This window comes from Carassius gibelio, chromosome B22, assembly GCF_023724105.1.
Source record: "Carassius gibelio isolate Cgi1373 ecotype wild population from Czech Republic chromosome B22, carGib1.2-hapl.c, whole genome shotgun sequence".
NCBI lineage: Eukaryota > Metazoa > Chordata > Actinopteri > Cypriniformes > Cyprinidae > Carassius > Carassius gibelio.
The window spans coordinates 30,425,257-30,444,149 of NC_068417.1; the positions used below are offsets into that span (position 1 = coordinate 30,425,257).

At 35.6% G+C, this 18,893-nt stretch overlaps 1 protein-coding gene across 1 annotated transcript; it reads right to left on the reverse strand.

Moving 5' to 3' along the window:
- Positions 1-556: 556 nt before the first annotated feature.
- LOC127987532 (CD276 antigen homolog) lies at positions 557-9,571 on the reverse strand. The gene is made up of 4 exons (XM_052589900.1): positions 9,341-9,571; positions 2,228-2,268; positions 1,609-1,935; positions 557-1,529 (listed from the first exon to the last, which is right to left on the reverse strand). Exons 1-4 carry the CDS (start codon positions 9,349-9,351, stop codon positions 1,303-1,305), a joined length of 606 nt encoding a protein of 201 aa, XP_052445860.1. The 5' UTR covers positions 9,352-9,571; the 3' UTR covers positions 557-1,302.
- Between the last annotated feature and the right edge of the window lie 9,322 nt (positions 9,572-18,893).

Genomic DNA, 18,893 nt, shown 5'->3' on the forward strand with positions numbered 1-18,893 from the left:
TTACAGTATAAACACTGCCTCTGTTGTGCCAAATGATATAACTATTGTTTGATTTAATTTATTTTAAATTTATATTGTATTAAGCTTCATGTTTTGTATTGTAATGTTTCTGTTTTTTTTTCAATGAAATAAGCACCAGTCAATAGCTTCATTAGTTGATGATTGATTCTCAACATGACACAAAGCAGCCAAACAAGGCTGACAAGAGTCAATGGTGCCATGGTGTGAGTGAGAGATTTAAAAACGGATCCAGGTTTATGGAAAATAAAAACATCTTCAGAGCAGGAAACAAAGTTTTTGAACATACCTGGAGCCTGTTTCTTAAAACAAGTTTACCAATAAAGCCAGGCTTATTTCAGTCTGACTTATTTTGAACCATATCAACTCACAATACGTCAGACTAACTTAAATAAACCTAGCTTATTTGGTAAACTTGTTTTATGAAACAGGCCATTAACTAGCTAAAAATCCTAAAACCAATAATTGAACCAACTCCTTTAGATCTAAAATTGAAAGAGCATCCAAAAAATTAAATTTCAAACAACACATGAAGAGCTGGAATAGGACAGACACTTTATTAATCATATAAAAATGATCCCAGTTCATACAAAGCTCAAGTCCAGCAATGCAAGAAGCAGAACATGCACTTTAGTGTTTACTGGAAAGAGGCCAATAAATCTCTATTCACAAGATAGTACAACAATTTTGGATTATTTTGTGAGAAAACTCTGGCAAGGAGCATAATAAATATCAGCCTGCTATAAACAGAGAGTCAAGACAGTGGAAACTACAATTTGAAACATACATGCATGCATGTAAGATATTCTTAAACAACCTTAATGTCTTATTTCTTCATAAAAAGAGACATTTTTATTTGATGTATTACATAATGTTGTTCATTGTGTGTCCCTGTAATGGCTGACGCATTGCCAATACTAGTCATGCTAAAAAGCTTTATTTGAAATTTCTTGAGAGAGAGATAAAACTACAGGTAAATACAATTTGTATAATACAATAATCCTGTAATTAATCAGATTGTTAATTAAATAATTATAAATAAAGAATACAAAATAGATTTAATATTTGAAAACACAACAAAGAAAAGCAGATTTGTGGAACAGAAACAAAATTATTAAGGCACTAACACATTATCAGAATCAGTCATCCATCCATTTTAAAGGAGATCCCTGTTTCATTCTGTTATAAGAGCAACACGGTGCAAACAGCAAGAAAATAAGAGCACAAAACAGTTCCTGACACCAGAATGAAACACTGAAAGCTGTAACAATTACTTTTGAAACTTTAAACATTTATTTCTGTCTGTCCTTTATATTCAGTCGTGACAGGAGAGAATAAAACAGCTTTAATTTTTTTTCTATAGAGGAAACAGGCTATGATCAATATTACTATTACTACAGGTGCTATGATGTAACAGAGCAAAGACGATGATGTCACCACATCTGTTCCTGGTTTTTGGGTTTCTTGATCAGCTGATTTAGTCACTATAGTTGCACTTTCTGTTGTTGGCTCTGCGAAGAAAGAAAGAAAGAACAATAGCAAACTTTATAAATTTTTAAATTAATATATCAGTCAATCATTACTACACACCTTTGATGATCAGCACCGCAGTCTTCTGTTCAGATGAGTGTGTGATGAGACAGCTGTATTCTCCTGCATCAGCGTAATTGAGATCAGTGAGTCTGATGTTGAAGTTTCCTCTCACATACTCTTCAGAAAAAGGTCTAACTCTGTTCTTGTATCGTGGATCCTGTTGCTCTACTGAATCTAAACCATTGATTATATCAAACACATTCTTGGTGTCATTCTGTCTCCAAAACACATTCATGTCTTGAAGTTTATGATCATGTTTAGATGAAGAACACGGCAGGAGAACAGAACCACCAATAAAACCATCTACTGTGACCTGCAGAGAGACTGAAATCACACAAACTGTAACTGTTAATACACAATATAACATTCATACACATTTTTATTTGTTTGTTTTAGTGCCATGTGAGATTATTTGGCAATTCATGACAAAAAATATACTTTAGTTAAATTTTAGATACAAAATATATTTGACACTTTTTCCTAAAATTCTAAATCAGGTATTAAATTGTTTAAAAAAAAAAGGGGTATAACCAAAATAAAGCTAGAAGAAATCTAGAAATATTTTAATCCAGCAAATGTTTAACATGAATATGAAATATGTCATTCAGATGCTCACCTTTGTGTATCAGCACTGCAGACACACAGATGAAGTAGAATCTGTAGAAACAGAAATAATTTCCATTAATTTCCTGTTGCTAAATCAGTAGATCACTACACTAGCAATAAACTCATCTGAGATGATCACATGATCACCACGAGGTGCATGCTGGTTAGAAATACTCAATACTGTAATCAAACACTCTTGTGAGTTGTATAGTTTTTAGAGGAAGCTTCAGTTTACCAGCTGCACAAACTAAACTTGTCCAACTTGAATTAAATTTAAATTAAATTTACTATTGACCTGTATATCCAAGACAAGGTGTTTGGCGTCTTAATGGCACCCTTAACCAAAGTTCTTTAACTCTCATACAACACTCATTATTTTTAATCACTGATACTGATTATTTAGAATGACATCTATGATCCCAGTAGTTTGGTGGTTCTGCTTTTTAATATCTTGTTTCAAATTAACGATACTTACACAATTATTAAATATCCAAATAGTTTTTATTCATGCTCCCACATTTCTATGTCATGATGTAGGAAGATTTGCATATAAAACCACCCAAATGTTCACGCTAGGGATGTAACGAATGAGAACCGCTGACCTAAAGGAAGTGTTCTTAATTGCAATGCTGTTTTGTGTATGGAGGTTATGGGAAACAGCTGTAATTCATCTTTTCCATAAGCACCACCTGCTGTCAGAGACAGCATTTACATTCATATTTACACTCGCGCATGTTCTTTCTGGCCAAAAACGGACCAAATTTGCATGCCCTACTATAAATTTTGAAAGGTTGATGAATAACAAGCTTATGTGTATTTTACACATTTAAACAATTCACATAAGTTATCTAGAATTATTTATAGAGCCGATAAAATACACATAATCATTTATTAAGCAATTATCATTTTAAAATATATCTTTATTGAGGTTTAATTTTTTTATGCTTTATTTGAACATTTATATTTGATCTCTCAACATGCTATTTAGAGATCAACCGATATATCAATTTACCAATATTTCCCTGATATTTAAACATTTTACCATAATCGGGATATCAGTTTTGTAATATCGGATTCACAGATAAACGCAGTCATCTTGTGGGTGTTTTGAGAATTTTGGGGCAGGATAGCCATTGCAGCATGTCTGAGGGAACAACAACAATGGCGTGCAGGTTCTTGATTTGCTGTAGTTAGTCAACTTAATTGAACATAACAGACAGTTATGCACAAATTAGATGCATTACATAAATGCCTGATATGTAGTTTATGCAGCTTGGATCTAAGAAAAAGAGACCAACTCATGGAATCATGTTAAATAATCCATCAAGTCCTATCCCAAAAAATTCGTAACTTTGCCTGAATTAAAATGCATCCATGAATGAGCGCATGTTGGGAATAAAGGGTTGATGTGGTTGATGCTCAGGAAATGCTCCTGCACGGTCACCACATGTAACTTTTAACAAGATTCACTTCTTTAAAACACCCTAAATTGTATCAACATTTACTAAATAACCATCATTTTACAAATAAACATCTAAATAAATACAACTCTATGGAAATTAATTATTTATTATTGCCGCGAGTAATTAGTTTTAGTGTAGTTCTGTGTAACTGCGTAGATAAACCGCGCTGTCAGCAGGCATTTAATAATCTAAAGGACAAAAACATTCAGAATTTTGATAAAACATTCCAGATGAAAAGTTTTGATTGTTATATTCTAATATTCCAGAGAATATTATTCAGTGAATTAACTAGGGGTGTCCCCGACTAAGGATTTTCATAGTCGAATCGGAATTTTTTGAATCTCGCCGATATTCGACAGATAGTTGAATATGTTTGGGGGCGGGGCAAAATACATTGAGCTCAAGTCAGACATGTTAAAACAGAGGGAAAATGTGTAACAGATGCCTCGCAGATACAAACAGGGTATATAATGTTTTTATCAAAAGATAGTTAACACTAAACGTCAGCGAAACCCAAACAATTCACAATTTTTACAATAGTGCTTTCATTATAAATAGGGCTGGGACAACGTGCCTAGATCATCGATGACGTTGACGCAAAAAATACGTCGACGTAAAATATGCGCATCGATTCGTCGACCTGTTTTTATTTCTCTAAAAAACGTTTACCTTATGTGTGCTGAATATACGTGATGGCCGGATCAACATTCTGTCCAACGTTATATAACCAATCCAGGGGTTTTTCTGCATTTATCTTTTTTTTGGCGGCTGTCAAAACATTATTTGATCGGTGAGTGATGTAGAATAGAATGAGCCCCGGCTGAGCGCGTGCACTCACAGTCTTCAAACAACACGAGCACTTCTTGCACTCTCTCTCCCTTGTGCATATTAATCAAAATCATTAAACACGATAGACAAAGGGCCAAACAACAAAGTTTCACACGCGCTCGCACACTCACAGTCTTCAAACTTCACGACCGCTGTCTTGCTCTCTCTCTCTCTCTCCCTCGTGCATATTAACCAAAATCATTAGACACGATAGAAAAAGGGCAGAATGCCAAAGTTTCACGTGGAGCATTCAGAGATTTTTTTTCTGCAAAGTAATGCATTCTTAGTCAGTCTTTTATTTTGTAATTTTAAAAGCAATAAACATATATTGCAATGTTAAGGAATTCATGTTTTTTTTCATTCAGATATGTAAATCAACATGTATAAATTGTTAGTAGTCAATTAATGAGGAGATAATCGAAATCGAATCGCTCTGAAAAATTAATCGTTAGATTAATCGTTTAAAAAATAATCGTTTATCCCAGCCTTAATTATAAAGTTATCCTATATGACAGAAGTTATTAATGTTCTGCATTTCTGTTTTGAGCTGTGCGCGCTGAATATGACCAGTAGAGTGACGTATATGATAGCAGGTTTTTAATCAGTGGGATTAAACTCATAATGTCATGTAGTATTCACTTCATTATTTATACAACATAACGTACATAATTGTATTTTATACAATATAACCGACTGACTGAGGCCAGCCTAAAAAGATGCTCAGGATAGTTGACGGGCCACTGCTGCGCATCGTCACGAAAGCTGATCTTTTTCACATGTTTTTAAGCCTTACCGCATGTGGATTTAAACATTAAAGCATCCAAACACAAGTCACGGAAAATCTGAACGGAGTAGCTGGTTGCTCGCGCGCTGTGAGAGAGAGAGAGAGAGAGAGAGAGAGAGCCGCATATCATGGACAGCGACACTGAACCGAGCTCTCTTCTGCCAAGAGAAAGACGTCTCAAAACACTTGAACATTGAATTTGCTTATTTTTGCTCTTGTGCCGACAAATAGATACAAAATATGTCAAAATATCCACCTTGGAAATTATGCTTGAAAAAACTGTCAGTTATTTCTTAAAGGGGGGGTGAAATGCTCATTTTCACTCAATATCCTGTTAATCTTGAGTACCTATAGAGTAGTTCTGCATCCTTCATAACTCCAAAAAGTCTTTAGTTTAGTTTAGTCTGTACCGATTTTTCCCGGAAAAACACGACCGGCTGGAGGCGTGACATGTGGGCGGAGCTAAAGAATCACGAGCGCCAGTTGCGTTGAGAGCGTTTGGAAGCTGTGACAGCTGTGAAGGCTGAAACTGAACGAGAGCAGCAGCAGCAATGACTCGCTCCGAGCGGGGCTCGAACCCGAGTCTCCGGGAGGGGAGGGGGACGCACTAACAAGGAGGCAGAGATATTTTAAGCAGTTTTACTCACCGCATGCGGTTCCAACACACGATCGTGACCCTTTTTCGTTGGGACTGCATTATCCTTAAGAAATAAACGATGTGCAAATCCGGCGTCAAACTGGGCCTTGTTTGTAAAACAAGCATCTTTGAAATGCAGGGAACAAACAAATACACTTGTAAAAATAAACTCCGTCCACTGGTCCCTTAATGCTGTTTTTTTTTTGGTAATCTGTGCAGGGTTGTCTTGCCCTCGCAACCAAAAACACACTTCTTTTGTGACATTTCGCGACGCTCTCGCTCTGATCAGTGAATGCCTATGCTCTCTCATTGCTCTGCTATATGGGAGCGCGCGCTCTTCCGGCAGAAGTGCCCTTATAAGGAAATTCCGCTCCATCTAACGTCACACAGAGCCATACTCGAAAAAAACTTTCCGAAACTTGTGACAAACCGGAAGGAGTATTTTTGGAACAAAAATACTCCTTCAAACGTACAACTTAATTTTTTAAACTTTGTCCATGTTTAGCATAGGAATCCAACTCATTAACAGTGTAATAAACTCAGTATGCATGAAATAGCATTTCACCCCCCCTTTAAGTGAAAGTAAACAGTTCAAGAAAAAAAAAATGGGATGTGTATTATATTGGATGCGTTCATGGTCTCTTAAAGTGACCGCGCCTAATTTAGCTACTGGCTGCTGTAATGTTAATCCAAGAAAATGAAAGAAAATCACTCACTGTTCTTGACTGAATTACTTTGTAGTTTTAACAGTCAAACCAAAAATTATTCAGACACCAGATATAATTTTTGATATATATATGTAGCAAAACTAATAATGTGAGAGATGTTGAAGGTGTCTGAATAAATGTAGGTTTTATTGTATATTTCATTTTTACATTGAAGACTATCCAGTGCTATTTTACATTAAATTATTTGGTTTCTGTACCTTGACACCTACAAACTTGAAAAAAACTTAAACATTTGTGTAAAACAGGCGTAAGGTTGTTTGCACCTTGTGCAATGTGGAATTAGTTTACATCTTTTTCACTTTGTGATACATTTTGGAAACAGGAGATGAGCCCCTTTTCTAATGCACCACCTAGCTTGATAAACCCCTTCTCAAAGACTTACTGTTTGTCAATTTTATTTGGGTAACACACATATTCTGAATGCCTTCGGCAGAAATTCGAATGAGCCATTTTAATCTAGATTAATCTAGATTAATTTCAAGATCACACTGAGCATAATCTAGATTGAAAAAATGTATCTATGCCCACCACTAATATATATATTTATATACTGTATGAGAAATAGCTATGTTCTTCAGCAACCAGCTCCCCATCTAAGAGGATTTTTAGTGTCAGTAGGAACATAGTTTCATGCCACAGAGCTTCTCTTAAAACCACAGACAGTTGACAGACCTGTTCTTAGCTAAAAAACTTGTAAAAAAATAAGATAAAATACTTATCCCAGTTTTATAGTTTGAAATGGGAATTGCATGCACTAAAGTTGACAGAATGCACTTCCTGTTCTTGTTTTGCACTGCTTCAGTTACATATAGGCCTACATGTGGTCTTGGTCTAGATTTTTTTTTTAAACTGCTTAAATTAGCTGTTAAATCTAAATAGTTTTTGTTGTTGTTGTTTTTAATGGGCAAAAGAAAATTATGTTTTTTATGATTTAAATGCAAATGCAAACATATATATATATATATATATATATATATATATATATATATATATATATATATATATATATATATATATATATATGGAATATCATAAACATTTTGACAATAACCAGATATAGTTTTTTTTGTTTAGATATCGCCCAGCCCTAATATTTACATATTAATAAAAGATCTAAAAAAATTCCATATTAATAAAAAATAATTCAAGAGATAGTTCCCAAAAAACTGAAAAAGGGGAAAAATAACACAATATTGGCTTTAAAATATCTTTTGTGGGTAATTTTAGAGTCAAATTTGATGTGTAATTAATAAGTGATTAAAGGGATCACGTGATCATGCTGCTAAAAAGAACGTTATTTTGTGTATTTGGTGTACTGCAATGTGTTTGTGGTTTAAGGTTCAAAAAACGCATTATTTTCTACATAATGTACATTATTGTTTCTCCTCTAAGCACCACTTTTAATGACTTTTTTTTATACGTCTTGCATTTCGTATTGTGCTACGTAAACATAAAACCATGTCTGTATTTGTGATCAGAGAAATTACAAACAACAAGTGCTACTCTACCCTGCTCAAAACTCACATTTGAATCATCAGTGCTAAATCCTTGACATATGTAAATGTACTTACAGACTGTGAGTCAAAAGTGCCAGTCTTTGTAAAGTTGGAACTGCATCACTTTATAGATACAGCCTTTGTGCACAGACACATTATAGGCTACTCTCACAGGAAACAGTCCTTGTTCTCTGTAAAATGCGCTGCACATATCTGAATATTTGGGTTGAACTGTTCTGGAACAGTGTTGAAGTACAACTTAACCACTGATTTAAAGTAGTTTTGCTTTCACAACTAAATAATGCGTACAGGGAAAATTTAAGTTATGTCTTCTTTCTTTGTTTGACAATTTAATTGGCGTTATGCAAATCTTCCCACACAGTGACGTGGACATGTGAGGGTGTGTTAGATTGAGGTATGTATATATATAATATCCATAGTTAAAAGACTCATTAAAAAACATGTAGCATGCCAGAAACATATTAATTACTGCAATAATTATTAAATCCTAGGCTTTCAGTAATTGCTTATTTAAAATCCAAATGGTGGCAGTGTATATTTCTTATAATAGGACTATTATTAAAATAAATTGTCAATACGCTTCAAACAAATTAGCAAATATTTCACTTAATACTATATTAGATCTCGAATCATTCTTACGCACCTGTTAAACTCATCCCTAAATATATTATGATTTAGTAGTAAATGTTATTAAGCGGGGATCTGAACCACTGATCTCTCTCTCTCTCTCTCTCTCTCTCTATATATATATCTATTATAGATCAGTGATAATTACCAATCTTATCCTACAGGTAAAACTTTGAGACCTTCGAATGCACTGGAAGATTGAATTAATAACAAACAAACACAAAATACACTAATAAAAAAGTATAATGCTAAATTGCTAATAACTACATTTAATCAAAATTATAATGAGCAATTTTCCCCCAGATACACATGCAAATAGTGAGTTAATTAAATGGTGTGTAATGTAGGCCTTTAATGACTTCCAAAATCTTTGTTTGTTCATTTTAATTTCAATAAATCATTTACGGGGGAAAAACATGAACGAAACAAGGCCAGACGCAAATACGAGCACGCAAACTCTCTTTACACGGATCGCGGTAGGTTCAAATATGTGGGAGTGTTTGGAGTAAACAGAATGTGGTTAAAAGTCATAAACATACCTGGTGATCATCGTTAATCAATAACATTTATTGTACGCAACCGAAAGTAGGCTTTTGTCTCCTTTTCCGGGTTTCAATGCCGCGGAAGTTGTCATCGATGGATAAACAATACTGACGGCAAAGTTCTGATGAACAAGCTTTCATTTTGTATAATTTATTTATTTATTGCTATATAAATGTTATTATTATTTTTATTATTATTTTGATCATGATAGCATTTCCACGACTTCCCAAAACAAGTAAAAATATTGAAAAATGGATTAAAGCGATCAGGAGAACGATGATGTCAAATGTACGTCACTTCCTCGAGCTCTGTACCTAGAAGTCAGATTCCTGTTAGATGTTTTTTGTTTAAGGTTCCTCTGAACCCCTGCTGGCAGATGATGGAACTACATTAAAATATGGCAACTTGTGTTCTCTTAACGAATTAAAAAAAAGTATTTTAGAGCGCCTTGTTAGAAAGTTAACTTGTTAGAAGTGTTAACTATTTAAAGAAAGAAAAAAGAAGAAAAACAAGAAAAAATGTTGCTACAGTGTTAAAAACTGTGAAAACGTCATAAAAATAAAATAAATAAGATTATAACTGTGTCCTAAATCACACAACATATGCACTTACACACTATGTACTCAACTCTGTAGTGTTTTAATTTATAAGGCTATTTTGTCATTCATAATTGGATTCTGATAGCTCCGCCCCCTTCGCTTTACTTTTAAAGCTGTTAAAGTTGAGTGTATAAAGTGTCCAACACTTCCCACACTTCTTTCTTTCTTTCTTTTTTTTTTTTTTTTTTTTGGTTAAGTGCATCATCAGGGTGTTTAAAAATTGTTCTTTTTGGTATTTTCAGTGAACGCACTACTCGCATTATTTCTACTACAAAACATCACAGAATAGTCCATAAAGGACACAATTGGCACCTTATGACATTATCCAGGTCATTTAAGTAGGATTACACAGAGGTGCTAATTCTCCATCCTTTTCTAATGCCGATATAACGATTATGTCAAACATTTACAAGTTTTTCAGTTTCTATTAGCGTGGCCTAATGAATATCTTACAGTGTGATCATGTCACATTTGAGTTACTGTAATTACCAGATTCCAACATAAAAATCGTCTTTTCTCTGGAGAACTTGTAATAACAACTTAACCCACAACTTGGGCTGTTTTTCCTCAATTCCTTTATACACATTGCATCTTTCTGTGAAAGTGTTCAGTGGAGAATCATACTGATCTTCATCCCAGCAAACATTTCATGATGAGGCCAATATGGACACGATAAGGACTTGAGATATGGGCCCAACATGGTTTTGTCCTTGGTTTTCATGTCGGCCCTGTCTGAATTAACTTCGGTCTTGACCCCAATGTCTTTCTACATTTTCTTCTTTTGCCCTCTTGTTTTCCATTTAGAGTTAGAGATGTAGTCAATGAAAATGGTTTCATCCCTCATTCTTGCTCTTTTTCATCTAAATAATTTCATGTCGGACAATGAATTACAGCCAAATATCAGTTACGCCAATCCCAACCCTTTTGGGTTCTAGATCTTTCCAGACCTTAAATGTCTGGTTCACTGATCTCTAGTCTGTGGAAAGTGTCCAGGCTCTACTGTTTCTTCCTGCCATCCTTTCACATTTCAGACAAACATCTCCAAGCTTAAATCTGAAACAAGGTTGCTTCCTCCTTTTCCCAGCAAACTTGATAGAGTCATCGGTTATTTTAGTAATCAACTATTCTACTGATTATTCCATCAATTAATCGAGTAATTGGATAAGAAGTCATTTTTCTTTATTAAAGAGCAATACTACATATACAAGAGAAAATAAGATAGGTTTCTTAAAATAAACAACTTATTTGTTTTCTTTTTAGAAAAACAAATATTTTTACTGCTGAAATGGAATCCACCATTACTGTTAAATCTAAAACCATTTAATGCATTTAATTGCCAAATTACATTGAAAATGCAAAAACAAATATATCAAATAATAATAAATAATGAAACATATAAAAAAATACAAAGATCAATTTCGCATTACTTTAAGAAAAGATAAACAATACAATGTAAAAATTAAGAATAACTAGGAATAAATTAAATAATAGTAATACAAATTATAATACCTAAACATCGCATTTATGTCATGCAACTTAACATTCAAGTTTCAGCCTAACTAAAGCTTAATTGATTTTTTTTTATGGACATTTTTACCTTCATAAAGCCCTTTATTTCTAAAATTGTGCTTAATCTTTTGAGTCAAATTCTTACATTCAATCAGTCAGTTATAATAATAAGACATTTGGGCTGTTAGCATACATATAAATTATATCAATATCAAAAAAAAAAAAAAATCATCTTTGCAATGCAAAGAAAACAGAAGCTGAATCTGAAGAGGCATTTAGATATAGGCCTATTTAAATTTTCTTTAATTCAGCTCAGAGCAACGTGAATGCATTTAACCTGCAGTTACAAATGCATTTATAATATTTTGTTATTTAAAACATGAAATATTGAATACTGATACAATTATTAAAAATAAAATAAAATAAACTTTAGAATCATAATCAGAATTAGTTTTATTCACCAGGTGTGCACAAACACACTAGGAATCTGTTGTTTTTTTAAAGGTGAGAACAATGAGAAAAAAATAAACTACATCACTATGCGCATGAAATCAAAGGAATAATAATAATAATAATAATACTAATAATAATAATAAATATACATATAAATTGCCTATTTTTATTTAAATTTTAATATACAGATAAATTGAATACAAGACCAAGGATTACTTAGATTTACCCAAAATTAATTATATTTTATGTTATACCACTAAAGAGATATTAGAGCCAGCAGCAAATGTCAGAAGAACTAGCCGAGGTGAGGCTGCTCTCGACGGTAATATGAGCACTGAGTTCCCGCCGAACGCGTGGAGCTGACCGTCTCTGAAATCAGCGAAAAAATTTTTTAAATAGGCACTGTCTTTATAAATAAACCGCAGATTTGAGTTTTAAACAACTACATTTTCACCTAAAATACTTACATTTCAAATACTTACATTTCAGAAAATTACATTTCATGACACAGTAACAGGAATATTTTTAAATTATCAGAATAAATGGTGGTTGAAATCACAATGCTGCGTGAATTCAACCAATCAGCATATTTAGTGCCCAAGTCCCGCCCCCAAAAGTTCCGGAACTTTGAAAAAGTACTAAATCGCCAGCAATGACTTTTAGAGGGGCATTTTTTAACCCAGAACTTTATTTATCATAGTTCCTGGTTCCTGCAGTGAAAACACACTGAGTACCAGCCCAAAGTCCCTAATTCCTGGGTAAAGTTCCAGCAGTGGAAACACGGCTATGGATTGTTTCTCAGTTCCAAAAATGTAATGAACAGCCCTGTGTTCTCATCATGACCGATGTACAAGGAACCAGGAATTTTTTTTTTCAATAAACACAAATCTTCACCACCATTCACTATTGAATTAACATACGTAGTAAAACTACAGGAACCAGAAGCGCTGGACTCGGGGTAAAACCAGTACTGATTACCAGGGCCCCAAAGGAAGAGAAGGCCCTTGAAAAGTCTGGAATACATATTTTCAAGGGGAGGGGGGCCCATTAGGGCTGCCTATGCATAGGGCCCGGGATCTTGTGAATGGCCCCTTACAGGAACTACTTGTGGCAGAAACGGTCTAATATTTTTGATTGTTTTTAAATGCTTCGACCAACTTTTTCTAGCACTTCAAATCTGGTAGGATAGTATTAGTATATAGTATATAGTATAGTAGTAAATTTTTACTGGATTTGAAAATTATTTTTAATGTGACGATATTTATTCATCCTTCATAGGTTTCCCCCATGTACATGTTTCATAATGTAGGAAAGCAAACAATTACTTAAGAATAAAAATATATATTAAATTACCACAAGTAGATGGCTGCAGAGAAGTACTTATAGGCCATTTCTACTCCTTAATATATATGTTTTTGTATTCATTAAATTATATTTAGACATTAGGAATGACAGTAATAAACGTACATTTTATCTTATGTAATATATTTATTACATCTGTAAGACGTCTGCTAAAGATCTGGGAATAAGCTGCTGTGTACTCTGATAAAAGTCTCAGAAGCAGTTTTACATGGATTCTAATAAATTTCTATTTGACATCTGAGAGGAAACATCTAATGGGGCTTTTACACTGGGCTCGTATGCTGCGGTCCGAGCCCAAGCGCCATTGTTCCCGGTGCCGCCCGCAGCATTGGTTTGCTTTCATACTTAATAGTTGTATTGAACCCAGGTACAGTTGCAGTTACCTTATGTCACCGCAAATGCACACGGAAAACACATTTTCTTTGTTATTTTGGTGCTATTATGCACAGCATAGTGAACGACAACTGCGTTTATGTTCATTGAATGGTGCTCTTCAGTGTCCCACCACGTTCCCCTGCCACTCATGGTTCTTGTGTGTTGAGTACACAATGATATTGACAGTGTTAAGAATGCGTGATGGATACTTATCTTCCTGAACAAGTGCGCACCCGAGTCCGTGTTGCTTGCACATTCACGCAAACCGCGCCACAGTTCTGGAGCAACCGAACTCAGACCACCTTCTCCAGGAGCATTATGGCATAGTAGTAATAATGTACATAGGTTTAGTAGTCTAACATAGTCTTAGAGGTTATCATTTACGAATTTGGACAAGAATCAGAAAACTCTTAATTGTTAAAAGCCTGAGAACTGAATGCCAATAAAATAAATTCCACACCAAAATTACAGTTTGCATAACCTGTATTAAATACACAGGGCTGGTGCATACATATAACAACACATTTATGAAAAATAACAAACTACAACAAAGTGTGCCCATAAACAAAACCCTTATTTCATTTTCTTTAAGCTCAGTTCATCCTTGGTTCCACTTGCCTTTGTTGACTTGAGTTCAGTTTTCACCATTTTCAAAAACTGCATCCTAAATCCAAAAATCTAATTCAAGTTTTATGAAACCTTGGTAACATTAACATGTAATTCTGTAATTCTGCTAGCCCAATTTTGGCTAATTACCCTATTAACACATGAACACAACAGGTTCTCTACCTTTGCTTAACACAATCAGCACCTTTGCATTGATTTACCCATTAGCGCCGATTAACATAAATGCTAGCGAACTCATAGTAAACTCAGCAGACTAAGTTAAATACAAATGGGCATCAAAAGCCTGACCGTTAACATGAATGCTGGCGAAGTCAGAGGCCTAGTGCCAGAAAAACAACTCACCATTTTAGTGGAATTCCCTGCCTTTAGCTCTCTGACAAACAGTGAATTCAGGCACAGCTCCCTTTTACATTCTTTATTATTACACAATATAGTCAGTATAAGCAATAATGATTACAGAACTGGTTTAATTCACTCCATGTCATGCACAGGTTGCTGGTCTGCATCTTATGGGCTGCTGGTCAGGTACCTTGTTGACCTCTGTAGGCAAGTAACCACATGGAAGTAGTAAGTCCCTGTGCAGTCTGCTTAAAGGACCATCCTTTCAGGTTTGACTGTGTAGAAGGGCAGAGTACCTGCTCTCCTCAACACCACATGGACAATTGACTCCCACTTGTCTGGAATCTTATGTTTTCCTCGAATACAAACATTTCTGACCAATATACGGTCTCCAACTTCCAAGTCCGAAGCAGTCACACGCCTGTCATACCTCATTTTGTTCTTGCATGCTATCTTTGCAGCATTTTCAATTGCAATCTTGTAGCTGTCTTCAAGTCATGATTCAAGTTTTTGGACGTACTCTGCGAGTGATGTATGCTGACCCCCTTGCACTGGCAATCCAAATGCCAAATCAACCAGCAGACAGGCTGAACTCTGAACATCAGTTGATATGATGTGAGTCCTGTCACCTCATTCCTTGTGCAATTATAGGCATGGACCAGGGGTTTTACAAAATCATGCCATTGAGATTTCTCTGGGCTTTGAAGAGTACCTAGCATGTCTAGTAGGGTGTGATTAAATCACTCAACAGGGTTGCCCATAGGGTGGTATGGGGTTTTTCTCACTTTATGTATGCCGGCCACTCATCAAAGCTCTTTTATCGTGTAGGACTCGAAATCAGGTCCCTGATCACTGTGTAACTTTTCTGGGAATCCATAGAGCACCATAAAGTCCTCCCACAGACACTTTGCCACTTGTGCTGGCCTTTTGGTTAGGTGTTGGCATGGCAACTGCAAACTTTGTAAAGTGATCTGTAATCACAAGTATGTCTTTGGTCCCACTTCTGTCAGGTTTAAGAGAGAGGAAGTCCATACAGAGGAGCTCAAGGGGTCTGGTGGTGTTAATGTCTACCAAAGGTGCAGCTCTCTCAGGCAGCGCCTACCTCCATACACACCTGCCGTATGCATGGTTTGACTTTTCGCTCAACATCCAAAGTATATCTGGTGATGATTTGTTATGTAATATGGATGTAACTAGCCTGTATACTGATAATCACACAATATAGGTTTATGTGCTCTGGAACATTATCTTAAATCTAGAGATGTTGATAAGCCTCCAACAAAGTTTTTGTGGGATTTGGTACATACAGTGCTGACTATGAATTATTTCAAATTTGAAAATAGTTTTTATCATCAGGTGAAGGGTACGGTGATGGGATCTCCATTTGCCCCTAATTATGAAACTTGTTCATAGGTAAATTTGAAGAAGATTTTGTGTATTCCCCAAATAACATTTTCCTTAACTGTTTGAAATGTTGGTTTCTTTATATTGATGATGCATTTTCATTATTAGGGGAACAGTTGAAGAACTCAATCAATTTCATGATTTTTTTTATTCCAGACTTGATTCTATACGATTTTCCTTGGAATATAATATATCTTCTATATCCTTTCTTGACGTTAAGGTTTTTAGATCTATTGGACAGACTCTAAAGACGACAGTATTACATAAATCCACAGATAATAATATTTTTTTACATTCTAAAAGTTACCATCCTCCATCTATAAAACCCTCCCGTATAGTCAGTTTTTGAGTATAAGGAGTACTTGTAGTACCGATGAAGAATTTGAAAACCAGGTCAGAATAGTATATGACCATTTCCTTTCTAAAGGTTATGACCACATAAAACTTGACTCAAGTTTAGATAGGGTACGTGACATTGAACGAGAATCACTTTTTAAGAAAAAACAGCCACTTCAGACAATCGAGTTGTCTTATCTATGACATTCTCTCCCCTTTCGGGTATGATTAAATAAATAGTAAATAAACATTTGCATGTTTTATCTAGTGACACACTGATTTGCCAGTCGTTTCAGAACCCTCCAGTTTTTGCTTATAAGAGGTTGCATAATTTGAGGGATTTATTGGTTAGAGCTGATTCTTACACTCCTCCTACCAATTGGCTCACAACTTTTGATCCGGGCAATTTCCCTTATAGGTGTTGTGTGAATTGTAATGCGATGATTGTGGGTAATTCTTTTTCACATCCACGGACTTGAAAGATATTGTGACGATCGGAGACCAGTGAAACGCAGGAGATTATAGATCCAATCTTAGTATGGGTTTATTGGATAATCCAAAGAGAAATTAACAAGCAGGGGTCAAAACCAAAAATCCGTCCAAACAAACCAACAAATATACAGGAATGGAACGGGAACAGGAACTCTGAATACGAGGAACTCGGAAGACGAGGAAACTGGGTAACGGAAGGAAAGGATGCCATGAAGACAGACAGAAAAGACAGGTTAATATAGGCAGAATAATGACTATCAAGAGAAGACACCTGAGTGCAATTAACAGGAGTGCAATTACTGTGATGAAGGGACAAGGCTTTGTGGGAATTGTAGTGCCTATGGTGGGGTTTCTATGGGGAAGCAGTGTTCGAACTATACCGTGTCCTCTGGGGGAGCCCACTTTTCTTTTTTTTTCTTTTTTTTTTTGGGGGGGGGGGGGATGCACTTGCGTGTGCCTCAAATAAGGACAGCTACAAGTGTATGCACTATTATTAGATTTTATCGACACGAGTGCCTCAAAAAAGGACTTACAATGACTTACAAAGATACATAACAGCTACAACTGTATATGCATTACTGTATATGTATACTTTATCAACACAAGTTGATAGGTCAAACAGCAAACAAACAGCCACCCACAAAAAGCCTGTGTTTATGTATATTTTTTCGCAACTTGCTTTGAGCAGCGCTGCTTATTTCCCCATTAATCCACTCCTCAAACAAGTGCGTGCCAGGTAACTTTTCAGACAGAAGAAGGTTTTTTGCATCCCTACAAGAGATGCTCCTCAAGCTTCCATCCTTAAAAAACAGCCATGTGTATCGGTTCTTACAGTCTCTCCACTACTGGCTGTTCCAGTTTAACGGGAGAGAGGACTCGGAGCAAGAGGGGTTAGGATAGTGACCGGTGTAGCAGTCGATTCTGTTCCCCTTTAGGCAAACATACTACAATTCTTGCGTAGTTGCCGAGTTACTATACGTACGATCAGAACTAGCGTGCACAAGAAGCATGACTGGATTTAGCCAAATAGCTAAAAAATACCGTCCTAAATCCTAAACTTGAAAATACATTTAAGACGAGAGGTTTTTCAACTTGAAATGTAAAAACATAAGACAAAAATAACGGAACAACTGCAAGATGAATAAGAAAATAGAGTGTGAGAATCATTTTACTATGTTGCAGTGTAGCAAGAAATGATTCGCTTTTTGCTTTCCTTACATCCAGGTGTGTTCGGTGTGTTTGCATGCAGGAGTGTTGCCAAATCCGCGGAATTTAGGCTACTTTGGGAAAATGTTTGATTAACTATATGGTTGGGTTTATTACACAGACCTGGCAACCCGAGGGGAAACAGACATTTAGAGGGGAACAGAATCGACTGCTACACCGGCATCTGACAAGCTATTACGACTACAGCCAGAGATAACTTTTCTTCAGCTTCTTGGTTGTAACAGTGGGCGTGCGGCGGGAGGTCTAATAAGTGTTTGCAGCAAATGAATCAGTCGTGCTATAAATGTCATCACTACACAATTTCTACACAAATTAATTAAACTGCCTTGTTTTCTTTTTACCATTGCTATCATTGCTATAACTGCAGAATGAATTAAGGACTTTGCGTGTGATAAATGGCCTCCAACGTTTATTTTTTTCTACGAATATATGATGTACTAACGGGGAATTTGCAGCGCAGAGCCCCCACACTTTGATGCTCATTACAAGAATAGCATGTATAGTAATCTTTATTGAAGTAAATTAGGTTTTAATCGCCGTCATGCATGAATGAATAATATTTTTGCTATTTTACACTTAATAATCCATCATGATCACATTGGTCAATTGAAATTTTACTTCAAAATATTCATATTGTCAATATTTTTTGAGACCCCCCAAAATTTCACATTTCTCGTTTTCAGGGGAGCCCATGTCTTATTAAGGGGAGCCGAGCTCCCCCTAGCTCCCCCGTAGTTCGCACTATGTGGGGAAGTGAGACCACTAGTGGACACCCAGGGAAACAGAGACCAGACAGCATGACATTACCCCCTCCTCTACGGAGCAG